This window comes from Macaca fascicularis, chromosome 15, assembly GCF_037993035.2.
Source record: "Macaca fascicularis isolate 582-1 chromosome 15, T2T-MFA8v1.1".
Classification (NCBI taxonomy): domain Eukaryota; kingdom Metazoa; phylum Chordata; class Mammalia; order Primates; family Cercopithecidae; genus Macaca; species Macaca fascicularis.
In genome coordinates this window covers 5,901,154-5,928,981 of record NC_088389.1, presented here as the reverse complement: position 1 = coordinate 5,928,981, position 27,828 = coordinate 5,901,154, and the positions used below count along the sequence as shown (strand labels likewise).

The following is a 27,828-nucleotide window of genomic DNA, read 5'->3' as shown; positions in this document are numbered from 1 at the left end:
CACATGGCTGCATCTCCTCCCCTCAGTGTCCAAGTTGACAATGGCTTATCATCCTGCCCTGCCACTAACCAGCTGAGTGACAGGGCAAGTCCCCTCCTCTGTGGGCTTCAGTTTTGTGACCTGACCGGTGGGAGGGGATTGGTCTGGATCATTGGTGGCCCACTCATAGCTCTGGACTCCTTTCCCTGCCCCCTCATCTGTGGCAGACAAAGCAATCACCACTTTTCCCTGCTGAGGCCAGATAGGGCCTCAGAATCCTTCTCAACACAGCTCTCCAGGCAGCCACTCCAGCGCAGGGCTGACTCACAGCTGAAACCCATTGGCCACCGTTGAACCTGGTGATCCGATTCCATGTGGCACCTGTTTCTCTGCACCTGCTATGGTGCATGGAGTCAGTGATTGCCTGGCTGGAGGTCGGTCTCTGCCTCTGGAGGGTAGGAGGCATGGGTTCTCTCTCTTTTTTTTTTTTTTAAGACAGAGTTTTGCTCTCTCACCCAGCCTGGTATGCAGTGGCTTGATCTTGGCTCACTGCAGCCTCCTGCCTTGGCAGGTGTGCGCCACCAAGCTCAGCTAATTTTTGTATTTTTTGTAGAAACAGGGTTTTGCCATGTTGCCCAGGCTGGTCTCCAACTCTCGGGCTCGAGCAGTCTGCTCACCTCAGCCTCCCAAAGTGCTGAGATTACAGGTGTGAGCTACCGCGCCCAGCCAGGGATAGGTTCTGTCTCTGCACCCTGGAGGCAGGGGGGGTGCTTGACTGCTGAGCAGCGAGTGCTTGTTGAATGGGAACTTGCTGGCTGATGAATGGAGAACCCAGTGCTTCAGGGAGAGACCCTGAGCTTCACTTCTCTGTGTGACCCCACTTTGGGCTCCTGGATGTTGGGGAGCAGGTCCTCTGCCTCCCTGCCCCTAGCAGCTGGGCTGTACCTTCCACTGGGTGGCAGAGGCAGGGCCTGATGACTGTCTCATGCCATCCTCAGGTGGGAGGTGTCAGAGCCCGGCCCATGCACATCAGCCAGTGGAGCAGGCCCGGCCTTGCAGAACGAGACCTGTGTGCCGGGGGCAGATGGCCTGGAGGCTCCAGCGACTGAAGGGCCTGACTCCGTAGATGAGAAGCTGCCTGCCCCTGAGCCGTGTGTCGGGATGTCATGCCCTGCAGGCTGGGGCCATGTGAGTGCCCTGGGCATGAGAGTGGCTGGGGCTGTTGGGTCCTTTACCTGGCTGGGAGAATGAGGAGCACCCATCATCATTGTCCTCCAGGCCAGAGCGAGAACACCTTCCTTCTGTGGGAATGCTGTCTGAGGGCCACCCCTGCTCAGAAAAGAAGCTTAGAAAGAGGGCTCAGGGCCCCTCGGGAGGCTCCCATTCCCCTTGCAAGCCGGGCTGAGAGAAGCATCTGAGGAGAGTATAATGCAGCTGCTGTGCAGAGAAACGCTGCCAGGCTCCCGCCCGGTGTCCAGGGGCTGGAGGCTGACTGGCCTTGCTCTCTGGCCTGGGTGCTGGCAACCCTCGCCCCTCATGGCTGGGGGGATTGCAGGGCCAGTCATGCTCCCGCGTCCCACTCTTGGTTCCCAGCTCTCGGCCAGGCCCATAGTGAGCACTCATGCTGCCGAGGAGCCTGCAAAGGTGGGGTGTGCAGCAAGGACACCCACCGGGAGACCGGGGAGCCAAGGGAACAGGGGAGGGAGCCCCGGTGTGCACATGCCACTTCCTGCTCTCTCTGCTGCCTCCTGAGAAGATTGGGACGGGGGTCGCTGGGTGCTCAGAGGAGTCCCAGACCCACGAACTTGTTGCTGTTCCCCACAGCTGGATGCCACCTCTGCAGGGGAGGAGGCTCCCTCCCCATGGGGCAGCATCAGGACGGGGGCTCAAGCTGCACACGTGTGGACCCCTCTGGCAGGGCCGTGCTCCGTCTCCTGCGGGCGAGGTGAGGGCCCCTGGGATGCTCCTGGGGACCAGCACTCATGGTAACTCTCTTATCCACTTGCATCTTGCCCCCTTCTAAAAAGCATTTGAGGTGGATTGCAGAAAATCCAGACTGTATGGGAACACGCAGTAATACAAGGAGATTAAGTATAGAAAGCTGACAGCCACTTCAAATGTGACAGCCACTTTAAATGTTGACTGGCTGAAAAGTAGGAAAAGACAATAATGACGGGCAGTGTGGCACGAGAGCTATTCCTGATGGCCCCGGCAGAGCGGCCAGAGGGGGCCCCAGCTGACGACCCGAGCAGAGAAACCTTAGCTTTAAGAGACACAGTGTTAGGCCGGGTGCGGTGGCTCATGCCTGTAATCCCAGCACTTTGGGAGGCTGAGGTGGGCGGATCATGAGGTCAGAAGATCGAGACCATCCTGGCAAACACGGTGAAACCCCGTCTCTACTAAAAATACAAAAAAAAAAAAAAAACAAAAAAAAAAAAACAAAAACTAGCCGGGTGTGGTGGCGGGCGCCTGTAGTCCCAGCTTCTCGGGAGGCTGAGGCAGGAGACTGGTGTGAACCCGGGAGGCGGAGCTTGCGGTGAGCGGAGATCGCGCCACTGCACTCCAGCCTGGGCAACAGAGCGAGACTCTGTCTCAAAAAAAAAAAAAAAAAAAAAAAGGTACACAGCATTCTTCTATTTTCCCAATCTTGCTTTATTGTAGTATAACACACATATTATACAATTTACCATCATAACTGTTTCTCCCCATGCACGTCAGTGACATAAAAGCACAGTCACATTGTTGTGCGGCCATCACCACCATCCTCTCCAGAACTTTTCCAGTTTCCCAAACTGGAGCTCTGTCCCTGTGAAACACGAACTCCCGTTTCCTCCTCCACAGCCCCTGGCAACCTCCATTCTCCTTTCTGTCTCCAAATTCTACAATTCCAGGGACCTTGTAGAAGTGGAATCATATAGCATTTACCTTTTCGTGACTGGTTGATTTCACTGAGTGTGATGTCCTCACAGTTCATCCATGTTGTAGCATGTGTGTTTCCTTCTTAAGGCTGAAAAAGATTCCATTGTGAGTGTATCCTTTATATGTTTATCCATTTATTCATCAGTGGACACTTGGCTTCCTTCCACATTTTGGCTATTTTATTGTGAATAACGCTTCTGTGAACATGGGTGTGCAAATATCTGTTTGAGTTCCTGCTTTCAGTTCTTTTTTTTTTTTTTTTTTTTTTTTTGAGACGGAGTCTCGCTCTGTCACCCAGGCTGGAGTGCAGTGGCCGGATCTCTGCTCACTGCAAGCTCCGCCTCCCGGGTTTACGCCATTCTCCTGCCTCAGCCTCCCGAGTAGCTGGGACTACAGGCGCCCGCCACCTTGCCCGGCTAGTTTTTTGTACTTTTTAGTAGAGACGGGGTTTCACCGTGTTCGCCAGGATGGTCTCGATCTCCTGACCTCGTGATCCGCCCGTCTCGGCCTCCCAAAGTGCTGGGATTACAGGCTTGAGCCACCGCGCCCGGCCTGCTTTCAGTTCTTTCGGGTGTATACCCAGAAGTGTGCTAGCTGGGTCAGATGAGAATTCCATGTTTAATTTTTGAGGAACTGCTGGATTGTTTTCCCCAGTGGCTGCACCATTTTACATTTCCACCAATGGTGCATAAGAGTTCCAGTGTCCTCCCATCCTTGCCAACACTTTTCATTTCTGTTTTATTTTTTTAATTTTTTTTTTTTTTGGTGACAGAGTCTCATTCTGTTGCCGAGGCTGGAGTGCAGTGGCACGATCTTGGCTCACTGCAAGCTTCACCTCCGCGTCCCAAGTGATTCTCGTGCTTCAGCCTCCCGAGTAGCTGGGACTATAGGCGTCTGCCACCATGCCTGGCTAATTTTTTTATTTAGTAGAGATGAGATTTCACCATGTTGGCCAGGTTGGTCCCAAGCTCCTGACCTCAGGTGATCTGCCTGCCTTGGCCTCCCAAAGTGCTGGGATTACAGGCGGGAGCCACCACACCTGGCCTATTTCTGTGTTTTTTATAATGGCCATCCTAATGGGCTTGAGAAGATACACCGTGTTCTTTTTTTTTTTTTTTTTTTTTTGAGACGGAGTCTCGCTCTGTCGCCCAGGCTGGAGTGCAGTGGCCGGATCTCAGCTCACTGCAAGCTCCGCCTCCCGGGTTCACGCCATTCTCCGGCCTCAGCCTCCCGAGTAGCTGGGACTATAGGCGCCCGCCACCTCGCCCGGCTAGTTTTTTGTATTTCTTAATAGAGACGGGGTTTCACCGTGTTAGCCAGGATGGTTTCGATCTCCTGACCTCGTGATCCGCCCGTCTCGGCCTCCCAAAGTGCTGGGATTACAGGCTTGAGCCACCGCGCCCGGCCGATACACCGTGTTCTTAAACGAACACCCTAACCACTTGCTCAGTAAAATGTCAGCCTGTTTGAAACCGAGACCAAAAAGAGATTTCTTTTCTCTTTTCTTTTCTTTTCTTAGACAAGGTCTTGCTCTGTCACCAGGTTGGAGTGCGGTGGTGCAATTTTAGCTCACTACAACCTCTGCCACCTGGGCTTCCTCCCACCTCAGCCTCCTGAGCAGCTACTATACCCTGCTAATTTTTGTATTTTTGGCAGAGATGAGATCTCCCTATGTTGCCCGGCCTGGTCTCCTGAGCTCAAGTGATCCTCCTGCCTCGGCCTCTCAAAGTGCTGGGATTATAGGCTTGAGCCACTGTGCCCAACCAAGAGATTTTTTCTTTTCTTTTTTTTTTTTTTTTGAGACAGTCTCCCTCTGTCACCCAGGCTGAAGTGCAGTGGTGCGATCTTGGCTCACTGCAACCTCCGCTTCCCATGTTCAAACGATTCTCATGCCTCAGCCTCCCAAGCAACTGGGACTCCAGGTATGCGCCACCATACCTGGCTAATTTTTTGTATTTTATTTTAGTAGAGAGGGAGTTTCACCATGTTGGCCATGCTGGACTCGAACTCCTGACCTCAGGTGATCCGCCCACCTTGGCCTCCCAAAGTGCTGGGATTACGGGCATGAGCCACTGAGCCTGTCTATTTCTTTGGAGGCTATTCCTAAAGGAGAGACTTGAGAAAACTGGCCCTAATAACATCTTTATGATACACACAATCAGATATTTTCATATTGAGATTTTTTTTTCTTTTTTTTTTTTTTGAGATGGGGTCTTGCTCTGTCGCCCAGGCTGGAGTCCACTGGCGCGATCTTGACTCACTGCAACCTCTGCCTCCCGGGTTCAAGTGATTCTCCGCCTCAGCTTCTTGAGTAGCTGGGATTACAGGTGCGCACCACCACGCCCAGCTAATTTTTGTATTTTTAGTAGAGACGGGGTTTCACCATGTTGGTCAGGCTGGTCTCGAACTCCTGACCTCATGATCCGCCCACCTCGGCCTCCCAAGGTGCTGGGATTACAGGCGTGAACCACTGTGCCCGGCCCATATTGCAATTCTTATAATGCCTCTCAATAAACAATAACAGCTACCATTTGTCAAGTATCTACTATGTGCCAGGCACTTTTCATCTCCCCTTTTAAAAATCTTTATAAATGACTCTGCAAGGGAGATGCCATTATCTTTTTTTTTAATCTAATATTCAGAGGGTTAAGTCAATTGTCTGAGGTCACACAGCTGGTAAGTGGCAGAGGCGAGACCCATGCAGGCCTTATGTGCTAGAGCTGCCCAGTGAGCCCAGGCTGTGGTCCTTGCTGAGCCCACCCCTTGGGGCTCCAGGTCTCTGCTTCGTCCATGCAGGCCTGATGGAGCTGCGTTTCCTGTGCATGGACGCTGCCCTCAGGGTGCCTGTCCAGGAGGAGCTGTGTGGCCTGGCAAGCAAGCCTGGAAGCCGGCGGGAGGTCTGCCAGGCTGTCCCGTGCCCTGCTCGGTGAGTGAGGGGAGCAAGACTGTGCAGGGGAAAGTCTGGCCTTGGGACGTGGCCTCCTACAGAGTGCTGGCCTTCTCCCTGCACGTGGGAGACCCTAGCCTTGGCTCCATGCCCAGTGACCTGCGGAGGGGGGCAGGTGCCGCTGGCTGTGCGCTGTGTGAGGCTAGACCATGGCCGCCCCATCCCCCTACCTCACTCCAAGTGCGGGCCAGAGCCCCGGCCCAGCCCCTTTGAAGACTGCAGCCCAGAGCCCTGCCCTGCCAGGGGGGCCCCTTCCCAAGAAGACAGGGGGTTCTAGGTCTGCATCCTGGCTCTTCCCTCACCTCCAAGCCGGATCTTTTGTCCTCACCAGTGGGAGCAGGTCATATTGTGCCCCCAGAAGACTGGGGTGGGGGGTTTAATGAAAGGATTAAATGCATGTGAAGTATATGCTAAATGCAACGAGTGTAAAATGCATGCTAGATGCAATGCGTGTAAAGTACATTGCACAGGATCTGGGATGCTGTGGGCACACGTGGTTGCTGGGATGTTTCTTAATAACCTGCTCTTTATGGAGCACCTAAGCCCCGGGGCTGTCCTGGAGCTGGGGGACACAGCAGAGAACAAGGCAGAGAAACGTCCCTGACCTCCTGGAGCAAATGGAGGGGGAAAGAGGACAGATAATAACAGGACAGAGGGGGAGTGCAGTTTGATGGATGGTATTCAGTGTGATGCAGCCAAACACAGCAGGAGGGGAGGAGGGGAGAGCTAGCGAGGTGGGCTCCAGGGCAGTGGTGCTGGGATCACTGTTCAAGAAAGACATGCAGGGCCCTTGGGTGCCTGGACCCCTGTCCCCACTGTCTCTGGGATACGACATCTGTCGTTTGCCCTCACCTCTCCCTTCTGTAAAATGGGTCTGTCCACTCTGCCAAGCCTCTTGGTGAGGACACAGGGGGGCCTCCAGAAAGAGAACCTCTCCAGGCCCTTCCCAGCTTCCTGTCTCTTCCTGGTCTGGGGAAAGGAAGGGGGAGACCTGACTCCCCTGGGTTCCCAGGCCCTGGGGCTGTTTGGGGTCCCCGACTTCAGTTTGCTCCAGGTGGCAGTACAAGCTGGCGGCCTGCAGCGTGAGCTGTGGGGGAGGGGTCATGCGGAGGATCCTGTATTGTGCCCGGGCCCATGGGGAGGATGAGGAGGAGGAGATCCTGTTGGACACCCAATGCCAGGGGCTGCCTCGCCCAGACCCCCAGGAGGCCTGCAGCCTGGAGCCCTGCCCACCTAGGTGAGTCAGCCGGTGACGGGAGGGGCAGCTCCTGGTGTGTGCAGATGCCAGGCCAGGTGCTGTGGTGTGCGCCTATAATCGCAGCTACTTGGAAGGCTGAATCAGGAGAATCACTTGAGTCCAGAAGCGCAAGTCCAACCTGGGCAACACAGTGAGACCTCATCTCTAAAAAAAAAAACAAGACGGGGCCAGGTGTGGTGGCTCATGCCTATAATCCCAGCACTATGGAAGGCCAAAGCGGGTGGATCACCTGAGGTCAGAAGCTTGAGACCAGCCGGGCCAACATGGTGAAACCCCATCTCTACTAAAAATACAAAAATTAGGCTGGGTGTGGTGGCTCACGCCTGTAATCCCAGCACTTTGGGAGGCTGAGGCAGGCGGACCACCTGAGGTCGGGAGTTCGAGACCAGCCTGACCAGCATGGAGAAACCCCACTCTACTAAAAATACAAAATTAGCCAGGTGTGGTAGTGCATGCCTGTAATCCCAGTTACTCAGGAGGCTGAGGCAGGAGAATCGCTTGAACCTGGGAGGCCAAGGTTGTGGTAAGCCAAGCTCACACCACTGGACTCCAGCCTGGTCAACAACAGCGAAACTCCATCTCAAAAAACAAACAAACGAAAAGAAATTAGCCAGGTGTGGTGGTGTACACCTGGAATCCCAGCTACTTGGGAGGTGGAGGCAGGAGAATCGCTTGAACCTGGGAGGTGGAGGTTGCAGTGAGCCAAGATTGTGCTACTGCACTCCAGCCTGGGCAACACAGCGAGACTCCCTCCCAAAAACAAAACAAAACAAGATGGGGTGGGGGGCTCAGTGGCCCAAGAGCCAGTCTGTAAGGAATAGGGCTACCTGGCAGGCTGTGCTAGGTGTGGGAGGTGAAGTTTAAGCACCGTGCAGGCAGGGTGCGGTGTGGGGAGGCCTGGGGGACAGACGAGGCAGCATTTGAGCAGAACCTGAAGCTGTGAGCACCAGCATTCTGATGTGGAAGCTGGGAGGGATGGAGGTCCCTGCAGGGACACACACAGCCACACTAGGACACGGGACAGAATCATGTTCAAATCTGTGAGGTCCAGAGCCCAGTGGTAAAGGGCAAACATTTGCCTACCTCATTTACAATTCTTTAATGGTTTCTTTTTGTAGGTTTAGCATTTTTAATAAAGAAGTACTTTTCTACATCATATAGAAACGTCCAGAAAAGAATGTAACGGACATGTGTGTTCCAGCACTCAGGTTTAATAGATAGCACCCTACTGCCATGTTTCCTTCCTGTCCACTTACATTTATTTATTTATTTATTTATTTATTTATTTATTTATTTACTTTGAGATGGAGTCTCGCTTTGTTGCCCAGGCAGTGGTGCAATCTTGGCTCACTGCAACCTCCGTCTCCCAGGTTCAAGCCATTCTCCTGTCTCAGCCTCCCGAGTAGCTGGGAATAAAGGCACATACCACCACACCCAGCTAATTTTTGTATTTTTAGTAGAGGCAGGGTTTACCATATTGGTCAGGCTGATCTTGAACTCCTGACCTCAGGAGACCTGCCTACCTCAGCATTCCAAAGTGCTGGGATTACAGGCGTGAGCCATCGAACCCAGCCAGTCTCCTTAGTTTTAAATACATCCAGTTACAGATAAGATTTCACTTAAATTTAGGCTGGACGTGGTGGCTCATGCCTGTAATCTCAGTACTTTAGGAGGCTGAGGTGGGTGGATCATTTGAGCCCAGAAGTTTGAGACCAGCCTGGGCAACATGCCAAAACTTCATCTCTACTATAAATACAAAAATTTGGGCATGGTGGTGCATGCCAGTATTCCCAGCTACTTGGGAGGCTGAGGCAGGAGAATCACCTGAACCTTGGGAGTTCAAGGCTGCAGTGAGCAGAGATCACACCACCACTGCACTCCAGCCTAGGGAACAGAGTGAGACCCTGTCTCAAAAAAAAAAAAAAAAGATTTTACTTACATTTAAACCGTGTACTAATGTATTTGCAAAGTAGGGACCAAGGGATTTTTTTTTTTTTTTTCTAAATTGTTAACCAGCATCTGTTGAACAAGCCCTGATGCCCCCAGGTGGCTCCTTGGTGGTATTGGTGTATGTTAGAATCTATGTCTAGGCTTTCTACTAGGTTTTTTTCTTCTCCTTTTTTTTTTTTTTTTTGAGACAGAGTTTTTCTCTGTCACCCAGGGTGGGGTGCAGTGGTGCAGTCTCAGCTCACTGCAACCTCCGCTTCCTGGGTTCAAGTGATTTTCATGCCTCAGCCTCCCGAGTAGCTGGGATTACAGGTGCCCACCACCACACCCAACTGATTTTGTATTTTTAATAGAGACAGGGTTTCACTATGTTGGCCAGGCTGGTCTTGAACTCCTGACCTCAAGTGATCTGCCAGTTTCTGTTTGTGTGTTTTTTTCTAGCTATTCTCTTGCCCATAAAAAATTGTTTTAAATGTTGTAGCTTTATAGCCATTTAACATCCGTGTCACAAATGTGTCCTGATTTCTTTGCCTGTGCTAAAATCCCTTGGCTGTGTGTCCCATTTATTTTTCCACATCACATTTAGAGATGATATGGGATTTTATGGGAATTGCAGGGTTTTTCACACTACACGCTGCCTGCATGGTAATTAAACTTCACCTCCCACACCTAGCACAGCCTGCCAGGTAGCCCTGTTCTCTACAGACCACCTCTTGGGCCACTGAGCCTCCCCTCACTTTTTTTCAGAGATGGGGTCTCACTATGTTGCCCAGTCCTGACTTGAACTCCTGGGCTCAAGTGATTCTCCTGCTTCAGCCTCCCAAGTAGCTGGGATGCAGGCACACACCACATGAGCTCTGGCTATCCCTCTGACGTTGCTGTAGCCACCCTGGCCTCACTGTCCTGGAACAGTCCAGGGATAATCCCCTGACTTAGGGCTTCTGTGCTAGCTCTTGCTGCCTGATGTCTTCTGTGGATATCCTCGAGGCCCTGAATATCCCTCCTCAGGTTCGGCTCAGACACCACAACTCCAGAATGACCCAGAGCCCTCCCTGAGCATCGGTCCAGAATGGCACACTCGTCCCTCCTGTGACGCTCTGCTTGGCACTTTGGGAGGCCAAGGCGGGAGGATCACTTGAGCCCAGGAGTTCTAGACCAGCCTGGGCAACATAGTGAAACCCCGTCTCTACAAAAAATACAAAAATTGGCCGTGCGCAGTGGCTAATGCCTGTAATCCCAGCACTTTGGGAGGCCAAGGTGGGCAGATCACGAGGTCAGAAGATTGAGACCATCCTGGCTAACATGGTGAAACCCTGTCTCTACTAAAAATACAAAAAATTTGTTGGGTGTGGTGGCGGGCGCCTGTCGTCGCAGCTACTCCGGAGGCTGAGGCAGGAGAATGGCGTGAACCCAGGAGGCGGAGCTTGCAGTGAGCTGAGATGGCGCCACTGCACTCCAGCCTGGGCGACAGAGTGAGACTCCATCTCAAAAACAAAAACAAACAAACAAAAATTACAAAAATTAGCTGGGCATGATGGCACACGCTTGTAGTCTCAGCTACTTGGGAGGCTGAGGTGAGAGGATGGCTTGAACCCTGGAGGCTGAGGCTGCAGTGAGCCGTGATTGCACCACTGCCCTCCAGCCTGGATGACAGAATGAGACCATGTCTCAAAGAAAACCATTAAAATAAACTAAAAAATAAAATTTCTGCAATACACACGACAGCCCCCACAGCAAAGCAGCATCCAGTCGCTTATGCCAGTGATGCCCAAATGGAGAACAATCCATGCTCCGAGTGGAGGTGGGGTCTGGTTTGGTTCACTGCCACCTCCCAGTGTCATGTAGAACAGCGCCAGGCCACAGAAAGCACGGGTCCAAGAGGCAGCGCTGCAGCGCCATGGGGGAGAACAGTATTGTGATGAAGATCCCAGCTCCCTTGCAGGCGCCTGGGTTCGTGTCTGGGCTCTGAAGAACGCGGGCCATAATTAGTTATTGAATGATTACAGATCAACATGGGCAGGGTTAAGGTCCTCGGCCTTCCCCCTTGTAGAACGTGGGGTGGTGAGATCTGTCTCCTGTTACCCAGGGGCTCGCTTCCTGTTGCTGTTACTTGGTTCCATAGGCAGCCCCTGGGGTGCTGACAGGTGTTCTGTGAGAAAGGCGATGAGAGGGGGATGTGCAATTAGGGAAAGAGCAGCCTCTTTCCTCCAGGGCCTCTTGGTAGCTCTCCTGTGGCTGTGAGCCCTGGCCCCAGACAGGAGGGGCTCTGTGGCTGCACTTCCCATCTCGCCTGGCCACAGAAGCTGTCTAGGCAACTGTTCGAGGACACGCGGGTGGAGAGGGGCCCGCATGGGGCAGTACCGTTTCTGGGGAGACCCAGCCTCTCTTTGGGGTCTTCTCTTCCTGCAGGTGGAAAGTCATGTCCCTTGGCCCATGTTCGGCCAGCTGTGGCCTTGGCACTGCTAGGCGCTCGGTGGCCTGTGTGCAGCTCGACCAAGGCCAGGACGTGGAGGTGGACGAGGCGGCCTGTGCGGCACTGGTGCGGCCCCAGGCCAGCGTCCCCTGTCTCATTGCTGACTGCACCTACCGCTGGTATGTCGGCACCTGGACGGAGGTGAGCACAGCGGGCGCTTGGGATCCCTGTGGGGCTGGGGCGGGCATCAGCTATGGCTGCTTATGTGTGAGGGAGTCTAGGGGGCATTGGTTCATTGTGTCCCCAGAAAGGAAGGAGAGAGCTGGGTCTGTTGGTGAGGGGGCACCTAGAGGCAGATACACAGAAGGCCTAGAGACCTGTGGGCAGCTAGGACTTAAGAGGCTCTTAGGTTTGGGGACACTGGAAGATGAACAGCAGGCCACTCAGCTCTATACAGATAAGGGAATGCCAGCTGTGCCATGCACCTGGCAGGGCAGGAAAGACAATGGTAAATGGGGCTCAGGCTGCCCCTGGAGGGGCTTGCTCATGGTGTGGAGGGCGCAGGGGCACAGCAGACAGAGATGAGCCGCAGCCCCACAGGCCTGCTTGCTCTAAGGCTTGGAGGGAGAGGCCGGCCATGAGGGTGACAGGGACCCAGGCTTGAATTCTGTCTCCTCCCACCTACATGACCTGTGCTGGGTGCCTTCTCTGAACCTCAATTTTCTCATCTGTGGAATGGAGACACTTACCTGCCTCCCAGCTTGTACAAAGATTATATTGGATCACTCCTGGCCTGTAGTTACCACTTCCTTGTCACTTTCTGGCCAGGGTCAGCTGTGACTCCTCCTCCCCTCTCTTGGCAGTGCTCTGTTTCCTGTGGGGATGGCATCCAGCGCCGGCATGACACCTGCCTCGGACCCCAGGCCCAGGCGCCTGTGCCGGCTGATTTCTGCCAGCACTTGCCCAAGCCAGTGACTGTGCGTGGCTGCTGGGCTGGGCCCTGTGTGGGACAGGGGACGCCCAACCTGGTGCCTCACGAAGAAGCCACTGCTCCAGGACAGACCACAGCCACCCCTGCTGGTGCCTCCCTGGAGTGGTCCCAGGCCCCGGCCCTGCTCTTCTCCCCGGCTCCCCAGCCTCGGCGGCTCCTGCCCGGGCCCCAGGAAAGCTCGGCGCAGTCCAGTTACGTCCTGTCCTCCTTCCTGTCGGGCAGCTGCTATAGGAGGGGTGGGCAAAGGCGTCTCCCTCTGGGAAGGACTGGCACAAGAGCTTGGTCCCTGGGATGTGTGCCTGGGAGGCCAGGATCAGGGCTGGCCCTCTTCCTCCCTGGCAAAGCAAAACCTCCCTTTTACTACTATTAAGGGGAAGTAACTTGAAGTTAGGAACCCAGTTTGTGAGCCCCCTAGCCTCTGGGCTGCTCTGCATGTGCCCCTGCTTGCTGGAGCATCTGGAAGCAGCCCTGTGCCCTGAGGGTGATGCTTTGACCTACCTAGCCCCCATCCCTGTCCTGAGAAGGCTTCCAGCTGGGCCTTGGGGGACAGGATCCACCCCTACCTCCGGGTCTCCTTCCTCAGCTTGGAAGCCCCGGAGCCTGCCCTGCTGGAAATCCTGGAAGTCTCCTGCTCCCTTTTCAGGTGCCTGTGGCAGGCAGCACCTTGAGCCAACAGGAACCATTGACATGCGAGGACCAGGGCAGGCAGACTGTGCAGTGGCCATTGGGCGGCCCCTCGGGGAGGTGGTGACCCTCCGTGTCCTTGAGAGTTCTCTCAACTGCAGTGCGGGTATGTCTAGGGCCGTGAAAGCGATGCTGCCAGTTATGGCCCCTGCCAGGAGCCAGCACAACACTGCATGCCCCGTTCCTGGCAGGAGCCCCATGTACATTCCCAACTTTAGTTTGCATTCCATCTCATGACTGGGGAGTGAGGATCTGCATTTTACAGATGAGGAAACTGAGGCTAGGAGAGATTAAGTGACGTGCTCAGTTACTTAGAGTCACATAGCCAGCAGTGGGAGAGGCAGGACTTGAACTCCGCTCAGTCCACAAGGAGCCACTCCTCTGCTGACCAGGCATGGTAGTGCTGGACCCTCACTGCCCTGCCGCTTCCTAGGGGACATGTTGTTGCTTTGGGGCCGGCTCACCTGGAGGAAGATGTGCAGGAAGCTATTGGGCATGACTTTCAGCTCCAAGACCAACACGCTGGTGGTGAGGCAGCGCTGCAGGCAGCCGGGAGCCGGGGTGCTGCTGCAGTATGGGAGCCAGCTTGCTCCTGAAACCTTCTACAGAGGTATGGCCAGGCCTTCTCCACCTCCCCTGGGTGCTCCGGTCCTGGCAGGGAGGCTGGGTGGGTGCTGCTGGGGATGGGGCCAGTCCCAGTGGGGTAGTGGGAAGATACAGAGGGAGCTGACTGAGATGGAAGGAGCTAGGGTTGGCCAGTGTCAGTCTGTACATGCCAGGGAGAGGTCGCAGGATGAGTGCTACATCCCTCCTCTTTGGGACTGTGCAGCAAGATGGATGGATGTGGGATGTGGTCCACATCCTCAGTCAGTCCCTCAGGCCTCTGCCCCACACCCACCCGCCCCGCCCCCAACCCTCCAGCCTTTCAAGGCCCTTTAGGGTTTTTGTGAGAGCCACTGTCCCTCGGCCCTGTTCTAGTGCACTGGTGTGAGCACACATGCTTGTACATGCGTGTGCACCCACAAGCACACCTCAGACAGAGGATGCCACCTCAGGGACCCCTGCCTTGCCCATGGCCTCCTAGATACCCTCTGATAGCCCTCTCGGTTGTCCTGGGGGGCTTGCCCTCTCCCAACAGTCTGAGCTGGCCGAAGTCGGCTTCCCTAGCCGGTTCCAGAGGTTCCTCGGCTCCCCCAGGTGTCAGGGGCTTAGCGGCAGTGGGCTTAGCCTCTGCAGAGACCTAGTGCGCCTCCTCCTTGCCCCAGCACCTGCCTATGCAGAGAGCTGTGTATGTGCCTCAGCGCACAGGCGCTGCTGGGTCCTGCCAAAAGGCCATGAGCCCACTGTCACCGTTCACATTGCTTCTCGCTTCCCGGCCCAGCCCCACCCACACAGGCATCTGCCTTGAAAGAGGTGCAGGAGGTATAGGCAGGTGGCGGCTCCAGTGAGCTCTGAGGAACAGCAGTGGCTGCCATGGGTGGAGCCTATCCTTGGTGCCAGGTTCAGTGTGAAACACTCTTGCACATGTGACATCATTGAGTCCTAAAGACCACTCTGCTCAGTGCATGCCATTGTTTCCTTCAGTTGCAGAGGAGGGAACCAGAGCCCAGAACATTTAGCCTTTGCCCAAAGTCACTGGGCCAAGAAGTGGTAGAGGTGGGGTTCAGCAGGGTTTGCCTGGGAACCCCAATATTGACCACAGTGCCATGCTGCCCTGCACTGCTTCCCGGCTGTGAGTTGCCCTGGCCTGTGGCATCAGAGGTCTGTCTGGGTTTCTATGTCCCACTTGCTCCCCCTGCAGAATGTGACATGCAGCTCTTTGGGCCCTGGGGTGAAATCGTGAGCCCCTCACTGAGTCCAGCCACGAGTAAGGCAGGGGGCTGCCGGCTCTTCATTAACGTGGCTCCGCACGCCCGGATTGCCATCCATGCCCTGGCTACCAACATGGACAATGGGACCAAGGGAGCCAATGCCAGCTACATCTCGGTGAGGCCCAGCATGGGGACTTGTGCTGTGATTCTGGACAGCTTTCCCTAGGGGGTGCAGGACTAGGGGACCCCCTTCAGTTTATTTCAGACTCAAACCCTCCAAATCATTAGTGAAAGAATGGGAGAAGAGCGCTTCCTCCACATATTCACCAAGAAATGTTTTTTGAGCTACCTACAAGAGTGAAATAGTGGCTCACACCTGTAATCCCAGCACTTTGGGAGGCTGAGGAGGGCAGATCACTTGAGGTCAGGAGTTCGAGACCAGCCTGGCCAACATGATGAAACCCTGTCTCTACTAAAAATACAAAAAGTAGCCAGGCGTGGTGGCGTGTGCTTGTAATCCTAGCTACTGGGGAGGCTTAGGCACAAGAATCACTTGAACCCAGGAGGTGGAGGTTGCAGTGAACCCAGATCGCACCACTGCACTCCAGCCTGGGCAACAGAGTGAGACTTTGTCTCAAAAAAGAAAAAAAAAAAAAAGCAAAATGATAAAGAATGGTAAAGACCTTTCTGATGTAGACTGACAGCTAACCCAGGACTGAAGCATAATTTTACAGTCTGATATGACTTGGACAGAGGAGCACCCTGCACCCTCCCCAAGGTTTCCTGTGTCCTGGGAGAACTGTGTTCCTCAGGGTATCAGCTTCCCCAGACGAGGCAGCCTGGCCCTGCTCTGGCACCCTGACTGTGTGTCCTCGGGGAAGTGATGTAACTTCCCTGGAGCTCAGTTTTCTGGGTAGAGTAACAGTGTACTCCTAGGAGGGCTTTGTAACCATTAAATGTGATCCGGAATCTGTGAGCCCCTGCACATTAAGGGCTAATTAATGTGAGTGCTAATTATCACTTATGGCTGGTCCTTCTGGGCTGCCCCTTTTCTCTCAGATCCGGGACATCCACAGCTTGAGGACCACAACGTTCCATGGGCAGCAGGTGCTCTACTGGGAGTCAGAGAGCAGCCAGGCTGAGATGGAGTTCAGCGAGGACTTCCTTAAGGCTCAGGCCAGCCTGCGGGGCCAGTACTGGACCCTCCAATCATGGGTACCGGAGGGGCAGGACCCTCAGTCCTGGAAGGGAAAGGAAGGGACCTGACGGTCAATGAACATTTGTTACGTGTCTGGCCAGCTCTGGAGGGTTGACCTCTGGTCTCAGTGCTTTCCAATTCGAACTTTTTCCAATCTTAGGTATCTACTTTAGAGTCTTCTCCAATGTCCAAAAGGCTAGGGGGTTGGAGGTGGGGATTCTGGAAAGGCAGCCCCCATTTCCTCGGGTACCAATAAATAAAACATGCAGACTGACCGGCGGTTTTTTCTTATAAGCTGTCCAGACCTGGCTTGAAAACCCATCCCATGGCAAGGCAGGGATTCGCTGGCCCCGCTTGGCTCTATCTTGATCTGCGCAAGCCGCTGGACATCCCTAGTTATCTTCTTCCTATCCAGGAAGAAAAGCCAATCAGGATTCCACTCCGAGGCTGGCCTATTTGCCAGCTCCCTGCGAAGCCCCACCCGTGTGTCCTGGTGTGAGGGTCTGACCCCTAAGGTGTCCGCGCGCCGCCAAACCCCGCCCCCTATGCTAATGAGTGCCCGCCTCCTTCAGGAGCAAATCTCCGCAAACTGCGGGCCTCCGCCCCCTATGCTAATGACGCCCGTCCCCCTCGGGCGCACCCCTCCGATGCCTGCGAGCCCCGCCCCGTATGCTAACGAGCTCCCCCCCGCCGCGCAGCACCTCGCCGTAGCCTGCGGGTCCCGCGCCCTACAATAATGAGCACCTGCCACCCCTCGAGCTCACCTAGCCGCGGCCTGAGGGTCTCGCTCCCTATGCTAATGAGCACCCGCCTCTCCTCGGGCGCACCTCGCCGCAGCCTGAAAGCCCCGCCCCCTATGCTAATATGCTCCCTTTCCCACAAGGCAGCGCGCCGGTTCGGACGCGGCCGGCTACCGAGCCCTTTGTGAGGGCGTGAGCTGCGCCTGATCGGCGGCACCATGAGCGTCTCAGGTGGGGCGCCCGCGGCGTCCGCCAGCTCTGCGCCGCCCACGCAGGAAGAGGGCATGACGTGGTGGTACCGCTGGCTGTGTCGCCTGTCGGGGGTGCTGGGGGCAGTCTGTGAGTACCCGGTCCGGGAGAGGGGGCCAGCCCCGCCGCGCATGCGCGCCCCGCCCCGCCCCGCCCCGCCCCGCCCCGCTCCGCCGGCCCCAGGGGAAAGGACCCGCTGGGGGTCGGGGGCCTGCCGGGCGCCTCCCGGGGCGGAGGAGTGGCGGGGCCGCTGGCAGCCGGCGTCCCGGGGTTACCATGGTTACCATGGTTACCGGCTCGGGCCTGGGCGCCTTGGTACCCTGAGCTGGGCTAGCGCTTCTGGGAACATTCCCCGAGGTACCAGAAACCCCAGGGCGGGGGGCACCGGCCTGGGGCACGTGACTCAGCCCTTCCCTCGCCCCCGAGGGGCTTTTGTGAGACTTTCTCAGTGATGCTCACGGAGCGCATGCCCACCTGTCCTGTAGTAAGCGTCAACTGTTGACTTGGGCGTAGGCGACGGCAGCCACGTTGCTAACCTTTGGGCGAGGATTGTTTATAAGGGAGGCGGGTGCACGGCTAGCTAGATTTCTGGCAGGAAGCCACTGGGCGGAAGTTTGCTGAGGGTCAGGTGGTGTCAGGGCATAGGTGGCCCCCGAGGGCCGCGGGGCAGTGAGCTGAGGGCCGGGCCTCTCCCTGGGTCCTCCGTCCGCTGTCAGCTCTCCCCGTTGCTGCTGCCTTAGCCGCCTATCACCGGCCCTCCTCCCCTTCTCCGTAAGCATCCCAGGCACAGACCCTGACCTTAGGCTCCCGGGGAAGCTAGGCTCTTAAGCGCAGCCAGAAAAGGACAAAGATGGAGGCAGGTCTGCTCCAGGAGTGAATGGAAGCTGTACAGCTGGCCTTCCAGGGAAAGACAAGTCTGTCTGAATGATATCCTTTCCCTTCCTGTCTGCCCTCAACCTTGTGAATAACTGGAGTGGGCAAGGTCTTATAGAATGTCTGTCGAGGATGTCTGCAGGGTTTAAACACTGGCACAGAGGGCTAAATCTGGGCCTGGGCAGGGCAGACCCCATCAGCTCTCCTGCCAGAATGACCATCTTTTCACTTGAGGTTCCACAGCCTTTCCAGGTGGGTGGAGGGTGGAAGGAGGTTGAGGGTGGAGGGATGTTGAGGCAGAAGGGTGCGGGGCTAGGAGTGTGCTGCCCTTGCTAGGCATGCCCTTATCCGGAGGCAACTGGATACAGTAGGGCAGGCCCTACCCCCAGATCACAAAGAGGCCCCAGGTTTGTGCCACTGCTCTTCAGGGCAAGTACACTTTTGACTTTGTAGGAGAGACTGGTGGGCTTGAAGTTAGGCATTGGTTCCAGTCCTCTCATGTCTGGTTAGCTGTTTCCCCCGCAGATTAGGGTGAGCAGTGCAGACGGGTGACATGGTTAGTGGTGAGAAAGGAAAGGTCCTGACTGTGGCCTGTAGGCCACACCTCCTTCCTTCTTGGTCAGTGACCCTGCCGACTCACAGATTAGCCCTGGAGTCTTATTCAGTTCTTTGTCTCTCAAAGTGAGGTGCCTGTGCCTTTCCCGGGAGTACCTGGGGGCTCTGTTGGGTCTACAGATGAAGCTTCAGGAGAAACCTGTGGCATTGCCCTGAGTTGTCAGTTGCATCTGCAGAATTTTGGGGGCACGGTTATGTGAATATTAAATGCTGTATTCCAGGGTAGAATGCAAAAATGCAGCGTGTTTTAGAGATACAGCAGGAATTCAGACAAGGGTTGTGTGCCTGGCTGGTCCTTGGGGTAAGGTTTTCCTCCTCCAGGGTGAGGGGATCAGAGAGAGGAGCTGAAGAGGGTCTACCCTGGGTCCTGAGAGCATCTGGAGGTGATATCTTGGGAGGGGACAGGATTGTATGGTGACAGCCCCCTCACGTGGAAGATACCAGCATTGAGGTCCCCAAGTGGACATCCTCCAGCCCTTTATTGCTAAAGGATTCCTGGCTGGAGCCTGCTGGTCTGGGTTGACACCTGGTCCTCCCCCAAGGCTGGCTGTGAGTTGGACAGCTGGGGTAGGGTTGGAGCTGGAGGCCAAATGCTGACTGCAGCAGGAAGCACAGCCGAGCTGTCAGGTGAGGCCAGGCACAGCAGAGAGGCAGGGAGCCGTGTCGCCCTTTGGGCACTCTGCTGGGGCAGGCAGGCCCCTTTGCACCTGTGGTTCTGGAACCCTTTGCTGTCTGAAGGCAGATGTCTAAGGCTGTGCTGAGGAGCAGTGCAACGCTTGAGTCCTTTGTTTTAGAAGGAGACCCTGGGGGCCCACGAAGCAGTCCCACTGCAGTTCGGCTCACTTTATCTGGCTTCCTTGCCTGCTGTCTGCATAAGGTTACCTGGGAAAATGGAAAACGGCAGAATTCCAGACCCAGGTGGAGGGATCAGGTGCAGAGGAGCTGCTGCAAGTTTAATGAGCTGGTTGCTAATTGCTGCCTCCAAGGCCCCCGCTCAGCGATGGCCTGGGCTTGCTCCCTGCCCAGCAGCCAGCTCCCTGGACCCTCCTTGAAGGCTCCTGGAGTTCCTGGTGAAGCCGGGCTGCAGGCTGTGGGTAGAGGAGGGAGTTGGGTGCAAGAGACCCTGCTGGTGAGGTGCAGCAGGGAGGCGGGGAGGCAAGGCTGCACATCTGGGCATCAGAGAAGCCACGCTCTGGGCTGGAGGAAGACGCCCCCTCCCCTTCCTGGCCTCATGGCATTTCAGCGGTGTGTGGCTGGGCTGTGGGACTTGCTCACGTGCAAGAGGAGAAACGGACCTCGGCAGATGAAGATAGCATACCAGCGGCACAGGGCTGGTGAGGAAGTTAGAGCTGGAACTGCTGCTCGGTCTTACCTGGTTCCCATCTCTGTTCTGAGAGAGGCACCCGTTGTCCCAACCAAAATCCAAGCCACATTTTCTGAGTCAGAGGACTTCCTGTGTGGCTGGCCCTGTGAATGGTGACAAGTGACCCTTGCCAAAGGCTGAGTCTTGGGAGAGCACTGGCCTGAATCCTTGAGGGACATTCTCTCTTTAATCCTCCTTTAATCCTAACCTCCCTTTGAGGTGGATATTGATGTAGCTGGGGTCAAAGGGCCAGCTCCTCTGAGCCCTGGAGCGGAGAGAGGGTGCCGTGAGATCCACCTGCCACCTTGCTGCCACCTTGCTGTGGGGCCTGGGGCAAGCCGCTGCACCTCTCTGCATCTCCTCACCTACCTCAGATGATAGAGGGCAGGCTTCTGGGTGCTGTGAGAACTGTGTGCTGAGCATCCGCAGAGACTCTCGTCCTTTCCAGTCATCTCCCGAGGCTGCCATCCCAGCGGGCTCCCCCTGACTCCTTGCTGACTCCTGCCCGTCTTTCTTGTTTCAAGCTTGTGCGATCTCTGGCCTCTTCAACTGCATCACCATCCACCCTCTGAACATTGCGGCCGGCGTGTGGATGATGTGAGTAGCACATGGCCATCCCGCCCCAGGGGTCTCGCTGGTCGGGAGTCTGTGGGGCGCCTCCTGGGGCAGAGGAGTGGCAGGGGCCGTGGGAGCGGGCATCCTTGTGGTTGCCATGGTTACTGGCTCCAGCCTGGGCGCCTCAGGGCTTGTGGGTTTCTGGCCACAGCATGGGGCTTTTTCCCCTTCATATCCCCACCACGTTTGGTTTCCTAATGAGAGGTCAGGGCCCAGGGAACGCCCACCCTGGCCTTCATCCGGTGCAGGGGCGAGGCCATCAGTGCTCCAGACATTTCTGGAGCATCCGCTGAGACTGCAGATGCCAAGTCCACTACACTGGGGTCCTCGCCCTCTGGGAGCTCCCAGGACTGGAGTGGGGAAGGCCGTTCGTTGGGTCTGGCTGAGGACTGGGTTGGATGGTCCGCTGGGAGAGGACGCTCTAACTCGGAGCTGTGCTAAAGATAGATGGGAAAGGCGGGTCGGAGTTGTCATGGGAACCCACGGTCAGAACACCCTCATGTGCGTTCCATGCCCACCTCCTGCCAGGGTGGCACCATCCCATCAGAAGGGAAGGTGGGGTGAGGGCAGGCCCGTGCGACTTGAGGCACATGAGAAGTGGCTGTGACCAGGAATTGACCGTCTTCGTGGGGCTTGGTGCCTTGAGGGGCACAGAGCTGGACGCGATTCAGATCCCATCCTTAGTGACCTATGGCCAGTGGAGAGCCTCCGGGGCCTGCTGTGGCGGGGTCCCCAGCGCCTGTGCTGGCCAGTGGTGGATAGGGAAAGGGGATGGACAGAGAGGCGCCTGCCCCAGCTTCAGGGGGTGGAGTCGGAGCCTGGCCGAGTTTGAAGTGGAAGGGGCTGGTCCAGCACAGAGTGAGCCAGTGCTTAGAGGCCTGGTGTGTGGGAGGCTTGGGGCGGGGTGCAGTGGTTAAGAGTCGCAAAGAGAGTGCCTGCCCCGGGCTCGGGGTGGCTCTTGGGTGTCCTGAGCCTGCATTTCTGTTACACAGGCATAATGATGGCACTTTTCTCCCAGGTGTGGGGACAGACAGAAGGGCCTGGCCCAGTGTCTGGTAACTGATTGTTACCCACGCATAGAGAATACCATGACCGCAGCAGACACCCTCCATCACCAGTGGCGTAGCTGTTCCCACCTCAAACATGGGGCTGGACGCAAGGACTTGCTAAAGTTCTTCCTCCCCAGTGTGGGCTTCCCCTGGGTGTCCCTGGGCCTGGGGCCAGTGGCATCGGGTGTGTGGGCAGCTCTCCGTGAATGTTTCGGGACTGCATGGCTCCAGCTCTCTGCCTCCCTGGCGGGGCAGCCTTCCTGGTGCTGGTGCCACTGACGGTTCTTGATGGCCATGGCAATAATACTAACAGCAGACAGAGGACACAGCTGCCAGTGCTCCGTCTGTGGATGAACCTGCTGCAGTGTTATAGCAGTGCCATGATGTGGGGTCCTCTTTCCTCCCTCTCCCACAGGAGGAGGAGAAAGGGCAGCTGAAGCCCAGGGGCTTCCCTCTAGGAGTGTTCAGTTCAGCTGGGGAGGTGGGTGCAGGGGCAGCTGGGGAGGGCTGGAGTCTTCAGCAGAGGCTCTTCAAGGGGTACAAGCAGGTGCCCTGGAGCAGCCGGGCAGCTTCCCAGAGGAGGAGGGATGGGGGCAGGAGGGTGAGAGAGGTGGCATTCCTTATGGCACCGGCACTGGGGGCCGCCCTCATCCTCCTGGGATTGTCAGTTGCTGCTTTTCTCCTGCCCTGGTCCCTGCAGCATGAATGCCTTCATCTTGTTGCTGTGCGAGGCGCCCTTCTGCTGCCAGTTCATCGAGTTTGCAAACACGGTGGCGGAGAAGGTGGACCGGCTGCGCTCCTGGCAGAAGGCTGTCTTCTACTGCGGGTGAGGGGCTACTGGGCGGGGCCCTGTGACACAGTTCCCCAAAACCCCACTGACAAAATAGGACCCAACAGTCAGGTGCGGGTGGGCAGTGTATTCAGTTCCTCGCTGTAGAAGTGTGAACCGGGATTGCCTTTGTGCACAGTGATTTACTGATAGCTGCCAAAACATGCCCCAGCGGTTCTGCACCCGGGAACTCAGCTGTCGCTGTGCTGTAGTCACTGGAAGGTTCAGAGGTTTATGAGCATGTGTGCCAGCATTCCGTGCAGTTGAGAGAAATGGGAAGCGTCTGGAATTTTGGTCCATCCACTGGGAGTTGTTAACCAGATGACAGTAGGTCTGTAGGACATGCTTCTCTGCAGCCTTTGCGAAGAGTGGGTTCATCTAGATGTCCTGGCGTGAAAGGGGAGAAGCAGGTTGCAGAGCAGAAAATGTGGTTGCCCTCTAAATACGCTTGTTCAAAATTTTCCCATTTCTAACAATGAAATCAATATGTAATACTTCTCTGAGTCATAAGATGGAACTAATTTCAGGATAAGTTTAATGCATGGAAGCTCCTAGAATAATGCCTCCAGTGCATAGGAGGCTGGCGGCAACAGTATTGAATATTGTCTAGGTTCTCTTTAGAAAGAAGTCTAGATGCAAGCTTGCTTTCCCTTCAGAGAGGCCTGGTAGTTTTGATGGTAAGAGCGCAAGCCACATGCTTACTTGTGGAGCCATCTCCTGCCGTATCTAAGTCACGAAGGACACAGGATCACAAAGCTCTTATCTATACGCAGTGTCATGTTGCTAGGGGTTTAAAAAACTGTATTTTAAAAATGCTAGCCATAATAGAAATTCATTAACAATAATTTGGAAAATAGAACAATGTTACTGGAAGCCCACTGCCTGCTAATCTTCTGATGTGTGTGCTTCCTGTCCGCAGGCATTTTTTAAAAGCCTGCTCTTAACACAGTTATAACCATTATGAATAAGTTTGTATCCTGCTTTTTTCACGTAGTGTCATGATACAAGCATTTTAACATCGCCACAGATTTTATAACATTCTTTCAATACAGCAATGTTCGTTCAGCTGGATGATTTTCTTCATTTCTTAACTGGTGTAACTCAAGCTGTGATAAACATCTGTCTGCTAAAACTTTTTCTGTGTTTATGATGATTTCCTTAAGATCTATTTTCAGGTGTGGAATCACTGGGTCAAGGATTCTGATCATTAAAAATATTTTAAGACGCGTGGCTATGTTGCTTTCCAAAGAGGTCCCCTGAGTCTCTCCCCCGCCCGCACCCCTGCCCAGGGTTGCGCACCACTTCACACTTGCATTTATCTATTCTTTATCTAAGAGGGAAAATAGTTTCCCGCATGTTCCCAGTGCATTTTCTGATTTGAAAATTTTCAAGTTTCCTTTTTAACCTGTGGGAACCTCAGTGTTCTGCTTCGCAAGTTCAGTGTGTTTTTCTGTATTAAAGATTCAATGATCCTTGGTTGTATTTCCCGCAACGATTTTTCCAGCCTGTTGTTTACCTTTAATTTTGTTCTTGTCAGAAGGTTCCCCATTGTGGTCTTTCTTTTTCTTGGTAATTTCTATTCTTATTTTATCATTTGGAAGTTTTTTAATGACAGAAAAATCTCACAGCCACATGTCTACAAGAATGGACGTTCAGGTAGAATGCAGTGGGCCATGAGTCTCGTCCTCCCGCACAGGCAGCCTCCTCTAGGGAGGCGACAGGACAGAGCGCTGGTCTCCAACCTGCAGGTATCCTCCTGGCCCAGTTAGCCCAGGAATTGCTGCTGGCCTGGAAATTCCCGCCAGGATGGAGAATCAGCCCCGGGGATGCTTACGCCCCAGTGGACCCTGCCACCAGGTGACGCCAAACAGCAGCAAGATCGAGGCTGACCCTGCAGACCCCGCAGCCTGCAGCCCTCCCATGATGAGACCCTCCCATGATGAGACCCTGTGTTCCATGTGGTTGAATTCTGGGGACCTTACCTGTGGCAATGTGGCTGGTGTTACTCTATGACTCAGTGCATTTATTTAGTGCCTGTGGTGTTCAGCATTGTGTAGTTAACATGCCTGACCTCAGACAAAGTTTGATCCCCTCTCCACTGTGGAGATTTTGAGTAACTTGCCCGCAAAGCTGGTAGGGCCTGGATGGGAAGCCAGATTCTCTGTCACAACCTCTTTCTGTCACAGCGAGGGCACTGGACCATCTCGTTACTGTTTAGCCCTTTTTGGGACCACAGACCCCTTCAAAAATCTGATGAAAGCGTTGGATCCTATTCCCAGAATGGAACAGTTTTACAGACAAGTTCAGGGCCGATCAAGGACTTTCTGAAGCTGTGTCTCAGTTGATTTTTTGGGATCCTTCCTGTGCCCTGGGTGTCTAGAAAGGGGGCTGGGCCGAGTCTGTGAAGCAGGGAAGGATGTGGTGGCTGTGTGGCCGGAGTGCTCCCCTTGACCTCTGCTTCCCCCCCAGGATGGCGGTTGTTCCCATCGTCATCAGCCTGACCCTGACCACGCTGCTGGGCAACGCTATCGCCTTTGCCACGGGGGTGCTGTACGGACTCTCTGCTCTGGGCAAAAAGTGCGTCTGCTGGGCCCAGCCCCTGGGCAGGGCCTTCCTTCCCCCCGCCGCCTCCCCTACCGAAGTTCCTCAGTGAGGAGGGTCTGAGAGTGGCTCCTTTTAGCCAGTGGAGACTGAGGCAGAGGCCCCAGTGACTCATCGGTGCCTCCAGGGCTCAGCTCTAGCAGGTGAAGACAGAGGATTCACAACACTTCTGCGTGGCCCAGTCTTGCCCTGTCACGGCCTGCAGCAAGGATAGCAAACATGACTGGTGGGAGCCCCTTCCCCTCCCGGGTCTGCACTGGGCATTGTAGTCAGTTGCCACCCTCTCCTGCAGAGCCCAGACTGAGGCTGGTTCCTTCTCAGCCCAGCATCCCAAGAAGCCTGGGCCACTCTCAGAGGGGACAAGACAGGCCTTTGCCACCCCAGCAGTTGTCTCTGGGGAAATCAGAATGCCTGCAGGTCACACTTGGGTCACAGGGCAGGAACCGGGCAGTAGTCAGGAGGGCTGTGGGCGTGGGGCTGGCGCTCCACGTGACGCTGCCTCTCTCTCTCCCCAGGGGCGATGCGATCTCCTACGCTAGGATCCAGCAGCAGAGGCAGCAGGCAGATGAGGAGAAGCTCGCGGAGACCCTGGAGGGGTAGCTGTGAAGGGCTGGGCACCCCTCCCTCCCTGCCCCCTCCTCTGGCTCTGTGTGAGTCCAAGTGAGGCCTGGACTGTCCACACTGAGGCACAGCCTGGAGAGGGGCTTCTGCACCTGCCCCTACACCTGGAGTCCTCTGCTCCTTTCTCCAGACTTGCTTAAGCCAGGAGCCCCTGGCTGCTGGTGTGAGAGTCTGGGCTGCTGGACTTGAGGCAGAGCCGAGCAGAGCCTGCAGCAGCTGTGTGGACACCAGCTGGCCTTGCTCCCCCGCTGGGTGGGTCTGCAGACCTCACACCACAGACAGGGCTGCCAGTGACCTGCTGTGACCTGGCAGCAGCTTCCCCTGGAGATGCTGGTCCTGGCTTGAGGGGAGGTGCAAGTGGGACCCTGCCACCTGGGCACTGAGCAGAGGGACCTCCCCCAGCTCTCTTGGCAGGTAGAGCCCCAGGGTCCAGGACAGCCTGCCACTGCCAGCAACCTCCCACCACTGCTTAGGGTGCAGCGCCCACTGCCACCCCGCCTTCTCAAGAAGCCCATAGGGCCCCTAAGGTGCATCCCTGTACCTGGAACTGCAGCCTTGGCAGTGACCGGACAGCTGGGTGGGGGATGCTCCCTGCCGACTCCTGGAACCTTGGACAGGCCACCCCAAGACCCCTCAGCTGCCCCTGCTCCCTGGGCCTGCTAAGGCCCCTAGGTTCTGCCCATCACCACCCTCCCCGGCTGGCCTTGGTGCTAAGGAAGTGGGGAGAGCAGGCTCTCCCTGGCCTCACTGAGGGTGCCCACCCTCTCCCTGGTGTGGCCCCATCATGTCAGCCGCAGCCGGGCCCCGTTAGTGGGTCAGTGGGTCTGACCTCAGCACCCACTCAGGTTCTCCTGCCGGCCTGCCCAGGCCCTGCCCTCAGGGAGCTTCTGCCTTTTAAGAACTGGGCAGAGGCCACAGTCACCTCCCCACACAGAGCCGTCCTCACTGCCCTGGGTGCCAGGCCATCTGGAGCCAGGCCTACCCAGGGAGGACACGGAGAGCTGGCGCCCAGGAAGTGTATCCCCGTATTCCCTCTGCCCCGTGGCCTCAGCCCGCTGGCCTCTCTGACTGTGAGGCTGGCTCTTGGCCGTCGGGCAGGTGCCTGGTCGGGCCTGGCTTAGCCCGGGTGGGGCTTGGCAGAAGCGGAAGGGTATGGAAGATATTCCATCTGGGTCCGACCCCAGGCTGGGCCTGTGCTGAGCTTCGGGAGCAGAGGTACTGGGTCTTGCTAAGTGGACTGTTTCCCAGGAACACCTCTTGGGCCCATCTGCGTCTGAGGCTGGGAGTGGCGGGCTGGAGGGCTGAGTGTGGGGTTCTTTGGGTCCTGCCCAGTACTGCCCTTGGGACTTGTCTGTGGGCTCCTGGGTCAGCAGCACCCCACCCCCGGGAGTCTGGCCAGCTGAGCCCCAGGGTGGCAGGGGCATTACAGCCTGGTGGACACGTGCCTTCAGGGTTCCTCCGGGGCCACTTTCCTCAGGCCAGTGCTGGGTTCAAAGGGCTGTGTGTGTGTGTGTATATGTATGTGTGCGCGTGCACGCATTTGTCCCGTGTATGCAGTGAGCGAGACCTGTCTACCTCCCACGAGAAGCAAGGGCTCTGCCCGCCCTCTGCTCATTCCTACCCAGGTAGTGGGGCCCCGGGCCCCCTTCTGCCTGGCCTGCCTGCTGCTGCCCTGCCAGAGGGGCCTCAGTGACAGCCAGAGACAGCAGGAGAAGGGTTGGCTGTGGATCAATGAAGGCTGCCCCTGTGCCCTGTGGGGAAATGGTGGGTGCACGGCTGGACGCAGAGGTGGAGGGCCCTCAGCCACAGGCCAGAGCGGGCGGGTCACCTGTCCCAGGTTCCCAGCAAGTCTGCAGCTGTGCGGACCTGGGGCCTCTGACCCTGTCTCCCAGGGAGTACACTGTCCAGCAGGGGCCCTGCCTTGCAAGGAACGTCTCTTCCAGCAGCCAGGCCACTCCTGCCTCGTCTGGGCTGTGTGTGGCGCTCTTTCCCCCTTGTCTGCACCTCTGTGTTGTGTGTGCGTCTTGAGCAATAAAGCGCGGCCGTGGCTCGCGTGTCTGTCCTCACTCCCTTCTGCTTTGGTGCCTGTGGGTGTGTGTGGAAGCCAGGCAGGAGCCGCTGGCCGA

General features: G+C 56.0%; 2 protein-coding genes and 2 long non-coding RNA genes across 45 annotated transcripts in view; 2 read left to right on the top strand and 2 right to left on the bottom strand.

Annotated features, from left to right (window-relative positions):
- The window catches only part of ADAMTS13 (ADAM metallopeptidase with thrombospondin type 1 motif 13), a 43,305-nt gene extending 26,884 nt beyond the window's left edge, over nt 1-16,421 (top strand). For 12 of the 36 annotated variants that reach the window (XM_074016083.1, XM_065529902.1, XM_045372791.2 and 9 more), the window contains 10 exons: nt 978-1,167; nt 1,804-1,924; nt 5,674-5,824; nt 6,858-7,082; nt 11,460-11,664; nt 12,327-12,645; nt 13,098-13,244; nt 13,572-13,748; nt 14,940-15,124; nt 16,009-16,421. In XM_074016083.1, the coding sequence (XP_073872184.1) occupies nt 978-1,167; nt 1,804-1,924; nt 5,674-5,824; nt 6,858-7,082; nt 11,460-11,664; nt 12,327-12,645; nt 13,098-13,244; nt 13,572-13,748; nt 14,940-15,124; nt 16,009-16,215 (1,927 nt within the window). In that variant the 3' untranslated portion in view covers nt 16,216-16,421. Of the gene's footprint in view, nt 1-977; nt 1,168-1,803; nt 1,965-5,104; nt 7,083-11,459; nt 11,665-12,326; nt 12,646-13,097; nt 13,245-13,571; nt 13,749-14,939; nt 15,125-16,008 lie in introns of those variants that run through there. The other 24 variants (XR_012424162.1, XR_012424156.1, XR_012424158.1 and 21 more) reach the window with 17 other exon arrangements.
- Nucleotides 16,419-17,687, bottom strand: LOC123569034 (uncharacterized). Of its 2 annotated transcripts, none has more exons than XR_012424180.1 (2): nt 17,611-17,687; nt 16,419-16,554 (listed from the first exon to the last, which is right to left on the bottom strand). It is a non-coding gene; the product is annotated as an uncharacterized lncRNA (long non-coding RNA). The 2 variants fall into 2 exon arrangements; XR_006692563.2 differs by lacking the exon at nt 17,611-17,687 and adding an exon at nt 16,912-17,003.
- On the top strand, nt 17,041-27,768 carry CACFD1 (calcium channel flower domain containing 1). Of its 6 annotated transcripts, none has more exons than XM_005580517.4 (5): nt 17,041-17,226; nt 20,512-20,584; nt 22,352-22,477; nt 24,950-25,057; nt 25,597-27,768. In XM_005580517.4, the coding sequence occupies exons 1-5, from the start codon at nt 17,106-17,108 to the stop codon at nt 25,679-25,681; spliced, it is 513 nt and encodes a 170-aa protein (XP_005580574.1). In that variant the 5' UTR covers nt 17,041-17,105; the 3' UTR covers nt 25,682-27,768. The 6 variants fall into 6 exon arrangements, with proteins under 6 accessions (XP_005580574.1, XP_073872209.1, XP_065385980.1 ...); XM_074016108.1 differs by having other exon boundaries at nt 20,436-20,584; XM_065529908.1 differs by having other exon boundaries at nt 17,091-17,493.
- On the bottom strand, nt 19,546-20,113 carry LOC135967327 (uncharacterized). The gene is made up of 2 exons (XR_010581342.1): nt 19,997-20,113; nt 19,546-19,712 (listed from the first exon to the last, which is right to left on the bottom strand). It is a non-coding gene; the product is annotated as an uncharacterized lncRNA (long non-coding RNA).
- Nucleotides 27,769-27,828: the final 60 nt, after the last annotated feature.